At 37.5% G+C, this 16,821-nt stretch overlaps 1 protein-coding gene across 2 annotated transcripts in view; it reads right to left on the bottom strand.

The window, feature by feature from the left end:
• Positions 1-16,821, bottom strand: part of MYO5C (myosin VC) — a 32,571-nt gene that overhangs the window by 11,435 nt on the left and 4,315 nt on the right. For both annotated transcript variants that reach the window (XM_079318075.1, XM_079318076.1), the window contains exons 5-28: positions 16,360-16,516; positions 15,676-15,819; positions 14,712-14,793; positions 14,046-14,153; positions 13,442-13,548; positions 12,559-12,824; positions 12,058-12,139; positions 11,596-11,736; positions 10,859-10,984; positions 10,202-10,285; positions 9,189-9,323; positions 8,734-8,831; positions 7,211-7,297; positions 7,015-7,126; positions 5,885-6,096; positions 5,145-5,310; positions 4,663-4,809; positions 3,949-4,113; positions 3,623-3,716; positions 2,985-3,048; positions 1,943-2,123; positions 1,267-1,360; positions 433-496; positions 266-346 (exon numbers count right to left, since the gene is read on the bottom strand). In XM_079318075.1, coding sequence (XP_079174201.1) covers positions 266-346; positions 433-496; positions 1,267-1,360; positions 1,943-2,123; positions 2,985-3,048; positions 3,623-3,716; positions 3,949-4,113; positions 4,663-4,809; positions 5,145-5,310; positions 5,885-6,096; positions 7,015-7,126; positions 7,211-7,297; positions 8,734-8,831; positions 9,189-9,323; positions 10,202-10,285; positions 10,859-10,984; positions 11,596-11,736; positions 12,058-12,139; positions 12,559-12,824; positions 13,442-13,548; positions 14,046-14,153; positions 14,712-14,793; positions 15,676-15,819; positions 16,360-16,516 — 2,997 coding nt within the window. The remainder of the gene's footprint in view (positions 1-265; positions 347-432; positions 497-1,266; positions 1,361-1,942; positions 2,124-2,984; positions 3,049-3,622; positions 3,717-3,948; positions 4,114-4,662; positions 4,810-5,144; positions 5,311-5,884; positions 6,097-7,014; positions 7,127-7,210; positions 7,298-8,733; positions 8,832-9,188; positions 9,324-10,201; positions 10,286-10,858; positions 10,985-11,595; positions 11,737-12,057; positions 12,140-12,558; positions 12,825-13,441; positions 13,549-14,045; positions 14,154-14,711; positions 14,794-15,675; positions 15,820-16,359; positions 16,517-16,821) is intronic.

The raw sequence follows: 16,821 nt of genomic DNA on the forward strand, positions 1-16,821 counted from the left end.
TGTGCATTAAAGGAGTTGAAAGTTATGCATGATATCTCAGAGGAAACACATTTCCCTGACTGACACATACACACTTATCTCACTGGCTTGGTAGAAGTTTATTCAACAGATTTTAAACTGCTTAGCTCATTATATAATGTAGTGTTTGTTCACTTCCTTAACAGAAGTTCAGTACTGCACTGTAAAATTTGTTATCCACTGATCTTTTGATTTATCTTCTAGGTCACAGCTTGGAGTTATGGAAACACTGAAGAACTGAACCAACCTTGTGGCTTTTTTCAAGCCCTCATAAGCAAACCACAGTTCTCCATCCTCATTTAAGTGCTCCAGATCCTCTGTAGAGAGTCTAGAATGCAAGGCAGAACCATTAGTGTGCAGGTGACCATAATGCATTTCTTAAGCTTCCTTGAAGATGCCTCAGAACAAAATTACCTGCTTCTTACATCTTCAAAATCATAACTTTCAAGAAGCTGCTTTGTAACTTCTGACATCTTTTCTGGAAAAAAAACCCACAAAATTTATAAAACTTATTATTTTCTCTGCATGTTTCATTATGAAGATCAAACCATCCTCTTCCTAAACCTACAAGGTTCTTTCCTGGTGCTCAGTAAATATATCTGATTTATCACAGGAATACCACAAGGGACTCAGTTCTACTTTGGGACATGTAGGAGCATTAGGTTGATGCACCACTAAATACTGGTTTTTTTCTAAACTTGAAATGCAAACTTACATCTTCCTGGTCTGAATCTGGGCAACTCCTAGAGTCATATAGATGACTTATCTTGTGCTGGGTTACTACATTAAATGCAAATACAGGTTTGCTCTATGGCATTATTATCATTAAACAAAGTTGATAACAGTAGTGCTTCTTAAGTACATTCTTCCAAAGGGAACTCATCTCACCAAGTTATTTAAGACCAAGACAAAGGAAAGGACAGGATGAATGAAAACTATATAATATGTAGTGTTTACAGATTTTCAGGTCACTTGTTAAACTCTGAATGAAGCTTAAATTCTAGGTGAAGCTTAAGTCATTAGTATTCATTTCTAAGCACAAAGGAGAAATGTTTGAATTCAGTTTCCAGATGTCAGTATTCAGTGAACACTTTGTACACTGTATGTATGAATGGAATGAAACCACCATGGGATGGGAAAGAGAACTGGAGTTCTGTCACAGCTGACATCAAAGAGATCAGTTTAAAGTGGCCTGGCTCACCCTGCAGTTAGGAGTTAATTGTCTGCACTAGCTGGGATGTAGCTTACCCCTCAATTCTCGCTTCTGTGAGTGGGCCTGCTTCTCAACATCCAACTTTTGGGTCTGAAGAAGTTCAATTTCCTTTTGCAACTCGGGTATTTTCTGAATCAAACAGAAATCATATACTGAGACAAAGAGTGGATGACAAGGGCTGATATCAGTCAAATCATAATTATAATTAAGAACAAGTTAATATGGTGAAAAACTTAAAATGCATTGTGTTCAAGGTTCACTGGTTCTCAGGCATCAGAGCAGAACAGTAATGTGAGGTACTGAAAAAAGTATGTTTGTACAATGGAATTGACTAAGAGAACAAAAATATGACTTTACACTAATTTAAGGTTCAGTTTATAGACTACATGTATGAAGAATACCCTTAGAAACTAATACTTTCTCAGGAAAAGGGAAGGAAAAAAATGGTCAATACTTTTAAATTTATAAATATTCAAGCACAGTTACTCTTGAAAACATGCACTTATTTCTGTGAGCAGTAACTTGCATTGTCTACTACATGAGAACAATGCAATATAGTGATGTATAAAATACAGCTTATTAACAACAATGTTGTTCCAAAAATGCACTGGAAATATAAAAATTAGTGAAGATAATCTATAAACAAAACATGCACATTCACCACTTGCTTTATCTAGCAAAGACTCCAAAATTAAACGTGCCATGCTTTACCTGTGCTTGTTTTTTAAGCTGTCCTACTTCCATTTTCAAGCCATCCTGAATGATAATTTCTTGCTGAATTTGTTGCTGTAGCTGAGTTTTTTCTTCTTTCAGAATCTTAATTTCTCCCTTGAATAATTCAATCTCCTTTTCATATTCCTGCTTCTGGTTTTGGAAATTTTTCTCAAGTATCCTAAAGAACACAATGAAAAGGCAATTTTATTTGTCTACATTTGTTCTTAGTGCCAATTTGAAGGACATGCTTTGTCGAAGAACATTTAAATGAACCATAATTACCTGAAAATGCTATCCTACATCCCCCAGAACCCACCCACATAATGGATGGTAATGGGAGGAGAACATCCCTAGATTTCTTTACAGATGATATAATGATACTGGGATGGAATTCAAGGCAAAACTGAGTTTTTGCTACCTAAAGGCCCATTCTCTAACTCTGTGAGTCAGCCTACCTGAGCAGCTTTCCACTACACTCATGGCCACAGTCAGCACTAAAGAAGGACACAGCAACAGAGAGCCTTGTGTCCATCTCAGTAAAAACATTCAGGAAACTCCATTTACCACCAGACTCTGCTGGATTGGACTAGCTTCCAGCACCCCACAGGTAATGAGCAAAGCAGGAAAATCAGCAAAAGAAGTCCTCTTAATAAAGTCTGAAGTTATTGGCAGCTGAAATCAGCACCACTGAGCTTCCAGTCCTCAAGAACAGTGACTGATTGCTCTCTTCACACTTCAGAGAACTGCATTTCTCTGATAATCAAGGTTCTCTGTCTTGTACTGGAAAAGAGTTATTGGGGAATAAACACTTGATCCAAGAGAAGCATGTTGAAAACAATAGCCATTTGTTGATGAATGACAGTATTTTTACTGCAAATTAAATACCTAGCATGAAGCACACCAGTACCAGCACTAATGCCCAAGAACATGGAGGTTCATAAGTGATGTCAGCATAATACATTTGCAGAAGGAGAAAAAGAGGTAGGGAAAGAGGAAAAAATGAATTCTGTTTCAAAGAAATAAAACTCAGATTACATACATTCGCTGGTTTTCTTCTTTTTGTATGTCATTGAAGAGTTGCTGGGTGAGGTCATCCATTTTCTCTGCCAAAAAATATTTTAATGTTTCAAAGACCTTAATGCAATTGTGTACATTTGTTAACAAAGCATGACCACAATGAGAGGTTTTGTTTTAATAAGTAATCCTTAACATATTCTGAGGCTGAAATTACTCTCTCAAGTGCCAAAAATTACCACAGTACATTTCATAAGTAATGCCACAGAAACAAGAAGATTCAGAAGCACCAAACTGTGCAATTATTCATCATGATCAAGTATACTTGATCTCATGTGCTGCCTGTGTTCTTTTAAATTAGGTTCCTAAAAGTAGTGTATTAAAAGAAGCAAGGATGAAGCTTTGAAGGAAAAGATGTGTATGGAATAGGAAACATAACAGGAGGAGAGCTTCTGCTATTGAAAGAACAAATTAATTTAACTATTTTATAAAAATAATTTGCACACCTGTGCTACACATTCTAAGCAAGGGAATCACCAACTTCGTATTTACTATAATTTCAACTTTTATATTGCTTTTATTAGAACAACAGTAATTTACTTTTGCTGAAAACCTGACTTTACCCCAGTATAACTCCTTTGAAACTCCCTTTAGTTATTGTACCTTTCATTTCCTCAGTTTTTTCTTGGAGTTTCATTACTAAGGTCTCCTTCTGTTCTTGTAATTCTTTATTCTGATTCTCAAGCGTTAAGATTTTCTGTACAGGTAAAAAAAAAAAAAAAAAAAAAAAAAAGCAAAAGTACAAAGGAGGAAGAAATAGGTCACAGATCTTATATTTTAGGAAGCATAAATAGACTCCCTTCCTTCCCTGCTGCCTCCTCCCAAAAGAGTATGATTACTTGGAAACTCTCAAATCATGCATTTGATAAATCCAGTAACTGAAAACATTACTTAAAAATAAAAGCACACAGACAGCAATTCTAATTTACCTGCTCACTGTCCTCTTTATATTTTTTCCCTTTCTCTTCATACGTTCTCTTCTGAGCAGTTAATTTTTCAAGTTCTGATTCAAGTTTCTGAATTGTATCCACATCACTCATATGAGCTGAAGCCAGATTGGTCAATCGTTCCAGCAAACCATGATTTTCTCTACTCTGTAATGAGCAGGACAGGATAAAAGAAAACACTAAAATGCACTGAAACTGTTCCATAGGATTTTAAAGGGAGTACCTGGCCTACTTCTGCTCACCATCCCATATTAATCATGATTATTTCAGCCAGGACTGTTTCCACCAATTAGATTAAACCTGCCATTTTAAAGATTCTTTGACTGGAATGGCTCTCAAAAACAAGCTGCAAAATAAGCATAATGTTGAATTCCCCGGAGTTACAAATGTGAGATGTTGCACCAGAGCAATGTCTCACACATGCTTCATCCTAACACAAGGCTGGATGGACTCAAGAAACAGTACAACAAAGCCCAAAAAGGTACCTGCAGACTCTTCTCATTTGCACAATTAACCCAAAATACAAATAAACCCTAGATGATTCTTTCTACCCTGGGTGTGGAACGTCTAGTAGTTTATTATAAAGGATCATAACCCTTACATACTCTCCTATCTTCTCAACTCAGCATCTTTGACTAGAGCAGATATGATAAAAAAAATCAGTAGAAATCAGAAGCTGACTGCTTCCCCTCTCACCTGTTCCTCTATCTTTTTCTGCAGCTGCTGAACTCTGTATGACAGCTGGATGTTCAACACAAAGCGCCGAATGTTCTGGAACCTGCGCCTGGCAAGCCACGCACGGGCGTATTTCTGGAGCACCACAGCCTTCTGCTCCTCACGCATCTTTGAAACAAAGTATTGGCACCTGTCTGTGATTAGCTCCATCCACATCAATTGAAACAGCCTGCCAGTCTACACACACTGGTGAGGACAATGCATCTCATGCAAATATAATACTGAAATATCCAGACTGCAGACCCATTTAGCCCCTGTAGAATCACAGGAAATGGTCTGCATCCAGCATAAACCAGATCTTGGTAAAAAAACCCAAAAAACAGAGCAGAAGATATGAGAACCAGACATGCGAAATGTAAAGTATTAGGGACAAATGCCACTGTGTTAATATTTTTTTACAGAGCACGAGTTGTTTCCAGTGACTGAACTAAGATTTTTGATACCTTCCGATACTTTTTCCTTGCTAGAAATCCTCTTGTGTAAGCTTGTATGGTCACAGCAGCCACACGGATGAGCTGGCAAAGCCTCCGGACGAGGTAACCCCGGCAGTATTTCTGAATAACTATAGCTGCCCACGTCTGCTTCAGATTTCTTGCAGTTATAGCTTGCCTTCATTCAAAAGACAATAAAATTTACTTAGGTCACATTGGATTTCAAATGCTCATTGCTTTGGTCAGTCAAATTACATACACAAACACACACAAAAAAAGGTATCAAAACCAGGCATCCATTATTAAAAATAGAGCTTGTTTTTCAAGCAAATGGAAGAGAGGGAGTTATCCACAACTTTTAAATGTGTACACAAGCATTTGTTCTGATGGTCTCTTTGTGAAAACCTCCAAGCCTACACAGAGTCATCTTTCAGTCCGCTTTGTCAATGTCTGGTGCACTTTCTTTGCAATAGCTTGTCCATACTAATTCGTACACCCCTGATTTTTTTCTCTGGCTCTGAAGCTCAGCAGAAAGACCAGCTGGGTCATTTGTTATCAGCTAAGGACAGAGCTCTCAGGCAGACAGGCCTCTTGGCAATCTAGCAGATAACGCTGGAAACCTGCAGGGGTTTCACATCAGCCGAATAACTCGAAGACGTTCAAGCTCATAATCACAACCAAGAGGAAAGGGAAATGCAGTGTGGATTGCTCTGCAATAGAGCTGCAGGGTGGGCACTAGCTGGTGCAGATACCTGAGGGTGCGCTGCCCGCGGTAGTACTGCTGCAGGGTGAGCGCGGCTCTCCGCATGCCCAGGAAGCTCCTGCGCTGCAGCCAGCCCCGCACGCGCTTCTGCAGCAGGATGCACGCCTGCCTCAGCCTGTCTGAGCGCAGCTTCTCCAGGAAAGCAACCTGGCCTGCCCGGAAAAAAATTTTTGTTCTCCCAAACTGATATTGGTTATGATCCTGAAAAGAGAAAACAGTGCATATATCAAGTTTTCAGTTTGTTTTTGCAGATCAGATATTCTCTTCCTTCTATAAATTATCGCTTCAGGCAAGCTCTGCTTCAAGACATGATCTTCCGAAAAAAGAATATCCTCTCTGCCTGCTTTGTAGATAGGAGTATGTAGGGGTGGAAAACCCACCTAGCAGGAAAAACACAGATAACTACATCAGAAGTTGTACACTCATGATCTAAAATTAAAGGGAAGCTCTGGACTTATCATCAGGGCTTTAAAAGCAACCTCTTCACCTCCTCCTCCAAGTCTGGTTCCAGGGGCTCAGTAGCACTTTTTGATGCACATTTCTAGCCTGGAACCAGTGAGCTGCGAGCAAAAATTCAGAGTGAGGCTGTTTTTAAGTTCCAATTCTCCCCCTTGGCCTGTGCCAGAGCTACTTAGCAAGTGTGCCTGTGTTTGGTGTCACACATCCCTGAATCTGAGCTCAATCCCAGTGTGCTGGCTTGACTGGGACCAGACCCACCACCACAGGCTCATCTAACAAATAGAAGTAATGTGCAAAATAGCAGATTTTTGAACAGCTCTCCAATATGCTACATTCCACCATCAAAATCCCTCTTGTGCTTGTAAGACTTGACAAATGTATATATTTACTGTTCACTGGTTTATAAATACAGGATACCTTCCATTTTGCAAGCGACAATATTAAGCACAGAGTGGTTAAATTTTCTGTCTACAGCCACCATGACTGTCACAGCACAAGGTTACTGACCCACAAGCCTGTGCACAGCACAATAAATCAGGAAAAACAGTAATAATGTAAATATCTTTCCTGTCTGAGGAGAGACACTACCCTTAGGAAAAGAGAGTTTTTATTACTTATAGATGCTGCAGTGAATCTACTGTTTGGTGCAGCCAAACCAACCTGGATCAGCCGCTGCAAAACAATCTTGCAAATCTGTTTCTTGTCATTTATGGAGAGTTCCTGCTGTGTCATAAGAATGCTGTAACGGCTGAAAAACTCAATGTAAGTCCACCTGGAAAATCAGAAGTTAACAAATCAATTTCATTAACAGACAATTAGGTGTTTTTTGGCACAGGAGGCTCACTGCTATCCCTACCTGGATGGGTAGCTCTGTGCACTAATCCGAATAGTTTCCAAAACACCACATGCTCGCAGCTGCTGAACAACTCTTTTGGAATCAAACCTAAAAAAAAACCCCAAAAAACTTTACATTTCTGCTGGGTTTGGCCTGCTGTAGTGATTAGAACCATTCTACCAACTGGATTTGTATTTCTGCTCAAAGGACACAAAGCTCCCTGGATCTTATATAGTGTCTAGCTCCATATCACACATTAAATAAATAAATACATAAATAAATATATAAATAAATAAAAACCACCTTGTGTTTTCTGTTTCTTTTTCAAAACCAAAGAAGACTGTATTTATTTCTCTCATTAAAATTCCTATTTCCTTTCAGTATTAACTGTGACAGTTCATAGCAAACGGTAAAGATTCCACTCTCAACACAAAACATACACAGAAATAAACCCTGTCAGCAACCCATTAGGAAGAAACTCTCCTGGTATTCTTTAGCCCATTCATTATGAATAAACCAGGAATTGCTCATCAATACCTGGATTCAAAATTACAAACACAAGGCATGGAAAGACACTATTCTGTCCTGGACCAGAGTTGATACGTCCCCCAGAGCACACCACCAGTGTCAATTCAAGTGTCAATTCTGTGGCTGGCAGATTACTACAGTGTTCTTTCAGAAGCTTATGGAGCACTCTCCTAGTCCAACTCCAATATTTTTACATTATCTCACTGCAGAATCATGAGAGCTCACTGCAGTGATAGTGATATAATATCATAATGTGTTTTGCATGGAAAGATTTTGTCTGACTACAAGAAAATTAACATCCTTAAAAGATTTAATTTAGAATCAAAGCTGGCCTCTTTCCTCCTACTCATATATGATAAAGGCTTTAATTTCATTTATCAGTGCCAGCTGGAAGTTGTGTTACTGACACCAGAGTGCTTCCACAGGTCTGCCCACAAGAGAGACCAAAAGCTGCATCCAAGTTAATTCCTATTCACATATCAATCTGGTCATAGGAGTTATAAAAATTATCTGCCACATATGACTGTATTAAAACATTAAAATTACATAAAAATTGGGGGAAAACATTGGGGGCTATGTTCAACACTGTTCACATCAATGTTTCTGCAGACAAAAGGGAATTTCACAAAGAATATGGCAGAGGTTTTTAACCTTTAAATATGAATTGGTGTTAATCCATAGCGCATAAGGGCAACACAATATCTATACAAAATATTCATCAACTTAAACCAAAGGAGGACATCCCTTACCCTAAAAATACACAAGTATTTGTTCTGACAAATACACAAACAATAGTACCTAACTTGAAAAATATTAGGTTAAAGCATTTTTAAGATAACAATAATGATACTTAAATATTCCATTTTTGTCAGAAGACAATATTTTTTCTAAATTCAGCTACATGGAAAGGAAAACCATGCTCTATATGGGAAGTTTTTCAACAATAAGACTTTAGCTTGCTGACACACCACTAGAGTGATACAGAAAACACAGCTGAGCACAGCTACCATACTTACTCAAAAGGCAGTTTCTCATCATTTGGCTTTATGCATCTCACATAATGAGGAGTGGTTGCATTGAGTGTCACCATAAGCAAAGACAAAGAATTCCTGAACTGGAAAACACCAGACAGAGGAGCTCTGCTCATGAAACTTTTCCAGTAAAAAGTCAAAACTTAGTCTTCTAATTATTTCTGAGTTTTCTGCTGGACACTGGCAGACAGGATTTGGATATTAAATGTAGGGAACTGAACAGTGTGGCTGTACCAAACAGCCTTCTATATATAAAATAAACAACAGCCTATATATAAAATAAACACACCTACTCATACCCAGACCTGGAGCACTGGCCTGTGGCCCTTGCTATCCTGAAAACTGGACAATCCCCCATGAACAGTGACAGGATCCAGTCTCAGACTGCCCAGCATTTCCCAGCAAGTACAAACCCAGAGAACAGCAGGTTTGTGCAGTACCTTACTGCCCACAGTCATCCGGAGCTGTTTGTTGGGTGATTTCAGAACAGGCCTGGCAGATTTGATGTTTATAGTTGAACTGAAAGGTGAAATGGACACTGGACTGTCTTGAAAAAAATTTGCACACAGATGAAACTAAAAGTGTGGTGAAAGAATCAGAGTTAAACACTGTGTAACTTCAGCAACATTCACATCAAAATTACATTTACTGTAACATAAACACAAACCCCTTAGTACTTAGGCCAGGTACTACAGGGCTTTGAACTGGGTATTTAAACCCCAAATAAACAATAACTGAAGAAAGAGCTGCAATGATTCTGAGGCTATTGTGAAGCACTTAGACATTTCACACACAAAACTCAACATCTGTGAAAGCAGCCTGCAAAAGCTATTTCAATATAAGCAAATATGGACATAAACACAGAGCAGAGCTAAAAATAAGAGCACTCAAGGGTGTGTTTTCACAATATGCAATTTAAATTAAGAATATGTTTTCAGGTCAGATGAAGTCAGCTTGCTAAGAGTAATCCTGAAGTCTCAAGGCTACAGACTTCAAAGGGACAAGCAGATGGGAAGTGGCAGGCACACATAAGACACCTGATGTTTTCCTTGCCCTGGCATTCTCCTAATCTCTTCTGAAGAATAAACAAAGGCAGTTGTTAATGATAAACTACCTATCAAAGCTGCATGTAATGACTACAGGAAGAAAAAAAGTTGTTCAGTTAGAAGGATTACAAAATGCTGTTGTAGGGAGATATTAAAAGAAAATCCCAACATAACTAGCAAATAAATGCATGTATATGAAGGAAGTTGAACACTCTGTTTTCTCACCTTGGATATTATGAGATGGTAAAAATACACACTTCTATAATACTAATAAAAATTAGGACTAAATTAATTTATTCAACCTATGAAAAATCTGTATATCAGAAGAAACATTTAAAAATCAGATCTGAATGAAATCAAGTAAAATCAGGTACTCAGAAGATCAATCATTACTGTTTGTCACAAACCTTGCTCTCTTTCAAGATTTCAATCAATACTTCATGTACTGTATCTCTGTTTTTTTCCAGAAATCCTTCACATTTATATTCTACCTGTGCAAACAGGTGAAATCATTAAGTTTTCAGCAACACATAAACAAACACTTGGCAAAACAGTAATTTTTACTCTCTCAGCTGTAGTATCCATGAGCTCTTTATTATTCTCAAACATGATGGCTGAAACTCTGCTTTTCCCAATTCCATTATCTCAACATTACATACATGCATCCTGCAAATTTAGAAGCAGGACAAGCTGCCAGAATCCAAATCCTTCTGCCTTCACTAGGAATTTCTTTCCTGCTTTCTTCATTATTCTACCATTTCAAATCAAGGTATCAAAAGTAAATAACTGAGACTAAAATGTGTATGAGCTACAACTTTTATTTATACATTCTACATTTTCTGCTTTTTTTATCTTGATGATTTATTTTTATGCTCCCAAATTTATTATCTTAAGCACTTCTTACATCAAAATGGCATATTACAGGCAGCATTACCAATAAATAAATATCACTATGTACTGGAGATCAATTTTATAGAAGTTCCAAGTAGGTGTGGCTAGTATTTCCTAGGTTTGTTTTTTTCTGAATGAGCTAGGATCATGGGGAACAGAACAGAGTTGTTTACCTTATCAGCAAAGTGCTGAATGATGAAAGAAGTGTTTGACATCCTTGGCTTCTCAAAGAGTGTGTTTTTATTGACAAAATTATTATACAGCTTTTGAAGCCAGTTTTCATCTTTCCCATGAGGCAACTGTAAGAATGAGAAGGGAAATCTCTTTACCAAACTCAGCTGGGCTGTAAAACCCCTTCAGTGAATTACAAGGCCTGATAACAACAAGTTTTTGTTTCTTCAGTGGCCCCCTGCAGCAAATAATTTTTGGAAAGAATATTGTATTGATCCACAAAGTTTTGTATCAAAAGTAGTGATTCGTGGAGAAACCTAATTTAAAAAATATTGTTAAAAGAGCCCCCTGGAGATTGAGCAGTCCAAATTCCAGCTTGGAGCAAGACTACAGCAGCAAACTGCTGCTTGCCCTCCAACCCAGGACTGTAGAAGGATGAGGATCCCCCTGCTCTCCTGCTCTAGTCCTGCACTGCCCCCACAGGGAGGAACTCCAGCTCCTGGTTTACTTCTAGCTAAGATCTGATATCCAGTTGTAGCTTCTTAATTCTACAAGAGGGAAACAGAGTAAGCAATTTACAATCAAAACTGCCAAATAGAGAGCAAACATTAATGTTCCTTTTCTGAAGAAAATACTGTATTTCCCATTGAAAAGGGTAAAATATGGATTACAAGCCCCACTTCTAAAAATCTATATAGCTTGTTTTGGTTTTTTTTTTAATGGGCAAATACTAAATTACCAAGCATTCTTCATCCAGAAGTTCTAAAATTCCCATTTTAGCTTCAATAAGGTCAATGACAGGCTGGTTGTCATAAAAGTCTATTAAAGTCCATGGGATATCTTCCTTCATATATTCTTCTTGCTCAAGTTTAAAGACATGCTGGATTGCAAAAATTATGAAAACATCAAGAAGGTTTTAATTAAGGGAAAATAAACACAATTTGTACATGTGCATAGTTGTTGTATACATAAGATAGAAAAAATTATATTTTGGAGTATATAATATGTCAGTCTGTAAGAAAATAAGCTTAGAAATTTTCATTTATATATATGTGTATCTATGTTTACATATAAAAATATTTTTATCTATTACTGGATAGTCACTATCCAGAAATATCCATCACTCAAGCACAAACAGCATTTACTAATATCAACCCTGAAGCAAAATAAGATAAAGAACTGTGACAAAAAAAGAACATACCAGATTAAATTGCTGCTGTAGTTTTTCATTAGCATAATTGATACAAAATTGTTCAAAACTGTTCACATCAAATGTTTCAAATCTGAAACACAATGTAAATAAGAAAAAACATCCTTTGACATAAAAATCAAATGATAGCACCCCTGATAATATTTGGAGCTATCCTAATGTTATCTAAGATAATTAACTAATGGTAAGACTAATGAAGACTAAGGAATCTCAAAACTTCTCTAGAAGCTAATGTTACCAGACATAACAAAGCTAAAAAATCCAGAGTTAAACCTAAAAATATTGTATCAGAAGTTAAATTTAAACCTCATTCACAAAAAAAAATGACAGTATTTATAGCAGCAGAAGATTTCCACTAATCTGGATGCTAAAGATCTTATATGACCATGACCTTTCAGTAAAACAAGCCCCACAAATTCATTACCAGCACAAAAAATTGCCTTTTTAATGTACTCCAAAGAAAAGGCACTGTGCTTCCAGAGACATTCTTACCCATAAATATCCAAAACCCCAATGAAAGTGTGCTGCTTGCCAGGGAACTGCAGAGCTTGGTTAATTCTTTCCACAATGAAGTCAAACAAATGAGAGTAGATCTTCTTTGCCAGGGCATCCCTGGCATTGGCAGCCTGTGCCCTTGTCATTGGCTTTGTCACCGTCTCCGAGCTCGTGACAATCTTCCTGTGGCACAACCACCAGGCCACCTTGTCACAGTTTAAATCCAGAAGCTCACAGAATATACTCAGATGATTATCTTCAGCCTTTAAAGAAGGTAAATACATATTACTGGGGTGCATTTAATTCTTTAACTGTTGTCTAGGCAGTGAAATTCTTGTGCCACTGACACCAAATTATGGTTTTTATTTTTGGATAGGTGATACTTCTTCATCTGCCAAAGTGGCAAGATGAGCTAAAGCAACTAATATTGGATAGAACTCCTGATATAGGAGAGAAAAATCTGGACTGGATGTGATGTTTTGGATTAAGACACAGAAAGAAAGTTCCTTTGCTCTATTTTTAGGTGTTCTTGCCTTTCAGACTTGCATAGCTTGCTGGGACACATTCTGAGAATCTTTGACTATGCTCTGTTTCCTGCATCCTGCAGAGAGTTTCAAAATGGATTTTCCAGCAGCTGTGGATCAATTGGATATGGAGCACTCTTAGCCACATTTTGCTTTTTGTTAATACTTTCTGAAGGTGGGCACAGAACAGCATCTGTGCAAACACTCGCTGTGATTCCACACAGATGGAGAAACCAGTCAAGTTTAGTACACCAGATTTAATGCTGCTCTGAGCTCCAGATATGAGAGAAACTATTGCTAAAGCACTCCTGGCATAGAACAGAAAATGTTGGTATCTGAATGAGCTACTTCCTTACACTGATGGATGATCTTTCATCTCCAACAGCTGCTATTTCCACATTGCCCAAGTGCAGGATTGCTGCCAGCATTTTAAAAACATCCATCTGAAAATCCCCCTTCAGACCTAAAAAAACATTCCTTGATTATTTGAAATACACAGAAACAGTACAATTAATTAAAGTAGAACAATGCTGGGTAACTTGCTTTGTTGTGCAGCCAAGAACTGTACAGCATCTCTGCAGAGCACCATGCAAATCCTTGGTCCTGCCAATTTTCTGCCTGTCTGATCTGATGATAGATTGGGCATAAGTTCCTGTACCTCCCCAAGTGCCAGATCAAGTCTGATTTAGCTTTTACATAAGCTTTTACAGGGGCAAAGAAGCCTCCAGTTCCACTTCTGTCACAGCATGTTAGTTTATGGCCCAGGGAGCCTCCAGCCCTCAATGCTTCTGACCAGTAACAATTAACACAAATTGCTAATTGCTTCAGCCCTTTGCAAACAGATCAACACCACAATGGACAAGCTATGAAATAAACTACTTAGGTAATTACTACTAACGTTTTGGATATTTCAGGAAAAAAAAAAAAAAATCTCTTGAAAATGCATCCCCAAGAATTTACCCAGTAAGTCAAATGTCTTCTGAGTCTCCACCATATTTGCTCTGTCATCAACCCCTTCTATTACAGTGCTGCCACCCATTCGTGTGTAGTTAAATTCTTCTGCACTTCCTGTAGAAAAGACACAAATCTTGTAATTCTGCAAAAATTAGGGACTGGGGAGAGCCACTTGTTAAAACTTTTGTAACAAAAGAATTAAAGATGCTGTCAGATGACAGTAATGAGCTGGAGGTCCTCTTTTTTTCTGAGGGAAATCCACTCAGTTAAGCTGACACAAATTAGTATTCATAATTCCTAGAAATCTTAATAGTCTAATAAACAAACTGGAATGGAAACTGAGTAAACATACACCTAAATTCTGCTTCTCCCAGCTTCTCTGCAGATAAATTAATCAAGTCCCTAAGCTGTCATGGCATCTGTCACTACAGAAAGTAGGAGAATCAGATTTCCAAAGACACTCAGGTACTTGATGGTGCACCATTCAAGTTACCAGGGATTTGCTACCAAGTTCCAAACCAGCAGGATTAGCAGCTAAGTGACTTAAAAATGCAGGTCCTGTTTTAAGACTGTGAGATTTGTGTAATGCACTAAACATCCTAACACTTGAAAACCCAGCCTTAAAATGCTGCACTGTGAAAGTGAAGAGCAGGTTATTTTCTTGAGACCTACCCAATTTAAGATGCTCATATTCAGGTTGCATAGCAGATGCACACAACTGATAAAATATATGGTAGTTCCTTTCATTTTCTGACTGTAAAATAAAGCAAAGAGTAACATCCCAGAAAAAAAAAAAAATTAACAACAAAATGAAGAAACAAACTGAAAAAGACTTGATATTCAACACCATTGTAAAGTGATAATGCAACTGAAGGCTCAATTCTGCTGCAACATAGGTTAGCAAAGAAATTGCTAATTATTAAAATGGCACATTAAAGTCTTAGCAAGAGTTTTGGAAGTGAAAAATTCAAGTATAGTTTATGCTGCCAATATGCAGAGCTCTTTCCCCAAGATGTAAATAATTTCCTCAGCTTGAACAAGCATCTACTAATAAGAACTGTCAAATACTGTAAAAAAAAAAGAAGTGTAGGAGTGTCAGCTGAAATACTGCCCAGTGGGAACCCAAAAAGCTCTTCATTTCCAAACCACACTTCAGGGCAGAAAATATATAGAAGTATTTTTCAGTGTACCTAAAAAGTTACAATACTACCAAAAAAGAGACCTTTGCAAAAACCTTTTTACAAAATTAAATACCTTCTTTAGTATTTGATCACAATTAAGCCATGACATTGCAATGAGTCAGATGAAATAAGCCCTGGCCTTACAGATTTTCAGCCAGCATTTCCCTTCCAGATACAATTTGCCTCTGTTACTGTTATAACCATAAGTTACAGATTTCTCAAATATTTCTTGCACTTATCTCAGGGAATTGTCCCTGAGAAGCATTCTTCACAACCTAAGGAAGAGCATGGAATAAAGTAATTTATAATTTATAATATTAGCTCCTTTTAAAAAATAAATCAAATGCTCATTGGATACACTGTTCAGAACTTCACATAATATTTTCTATATAGAACTAGTATCGTGCATCTGGAGCTATATTGACATTGACTATTTTAAATTTTATTTTACCCACCTGAAATACAACTCTGGATTTCTCAAGCAGGTATGTTCTCATGTTAGCTCCAATGATCTGGTAACTCTGATCAAAACTGATTTCAGTGTATTTTCCAAATCGACTGCTGTTATCATTCCTTGTGGTTTTTGCATTGCCCACAGCCTACAAAAATTATAAACTTTTATAACTTGATTTGCTCATGTCTCTCATAAGAGTAACTTTGTCAAAACCTGAGTCAACTACAAGTCTGTAAAAATCAAAAGTGGTCAGGGATCAATCTCACTGAATTGTGTTATTTAAATTTTGAGGCCCAAATTTGAAGACAAGTCTCAAGTCAAATAATATAATGCTACATAAACTGAAAATTAGAGCATGTATACTTTTCCAGCCTAAGGGTCCAAGTAATAAAGGGTCCAATCAACTTGTTCAATATTGTTACATCATCATAATCTAATTAGGTCAAACAAAAATCTGGAGGCAAACTAGCACCTCCAAAGGGCCACTGGTAAGTCAGACAGGACTGGGTGCTGCTGAAGCTGACCACCTCTTTCCTTCAGTAACATTCAGAGGCTGAAGTTCTAAATTAAATATCCAGCTCAGACAGATGAAGCACCCCTAAAAATTTCAAACAAAATTTCCCAGAAGCTCTCAGAATTCTTCCCTTAATGAGTTCAGACTTGACAGACACTCTCCAAAACTCACCTCAGTTATTGGATTGGATGCCAGTACTTTATCCTCCACATGTGCATTGTTGCTTGACTTACTCACAGTGGCAAAGTATCTCATAGTATACCTTGCAGACACAGTCTTTCCAGCTCCTGATTCTCCACTGACTATAATAGACTGATTTTTGTTATTTCTAAAACCAAATCAGACAGTTCACATCAGACAAGTTTAAAGTGTATGTATAAATGCAGGAATTATACATATGAAACAATGTTTGAAAGCACAGCTGTGCCTAAATCTCATATATCAGTTCCATATTTTATCTATTCTTCACTTTCTCCTCTTCAGTTGTAGCCTCCAGGTTGATGTCATTGCTGTTCACTAAGTCAGTGTTTTACCCCTCATCAAGAATGAAAATAGTTTGGAGTTCTAGAAATTCCTCAGATGGTTAAGGGATCCCTTCTCCTCTAATTAAGCTACACATTCAAAGGTATTGCT

Source organism: Erithacus rubecula (assembly GCF_903797595.1).
Source record: "Erithacus rubecula genome assembly, chromosome: 14".
NCBI classification, from domain to species: domain Eukaryota; kingdom Metazoa; phylum Chordata; class Aves; order Passeriformes; family Muscicapidae; genus Erithacus; species Erithacus rubecula.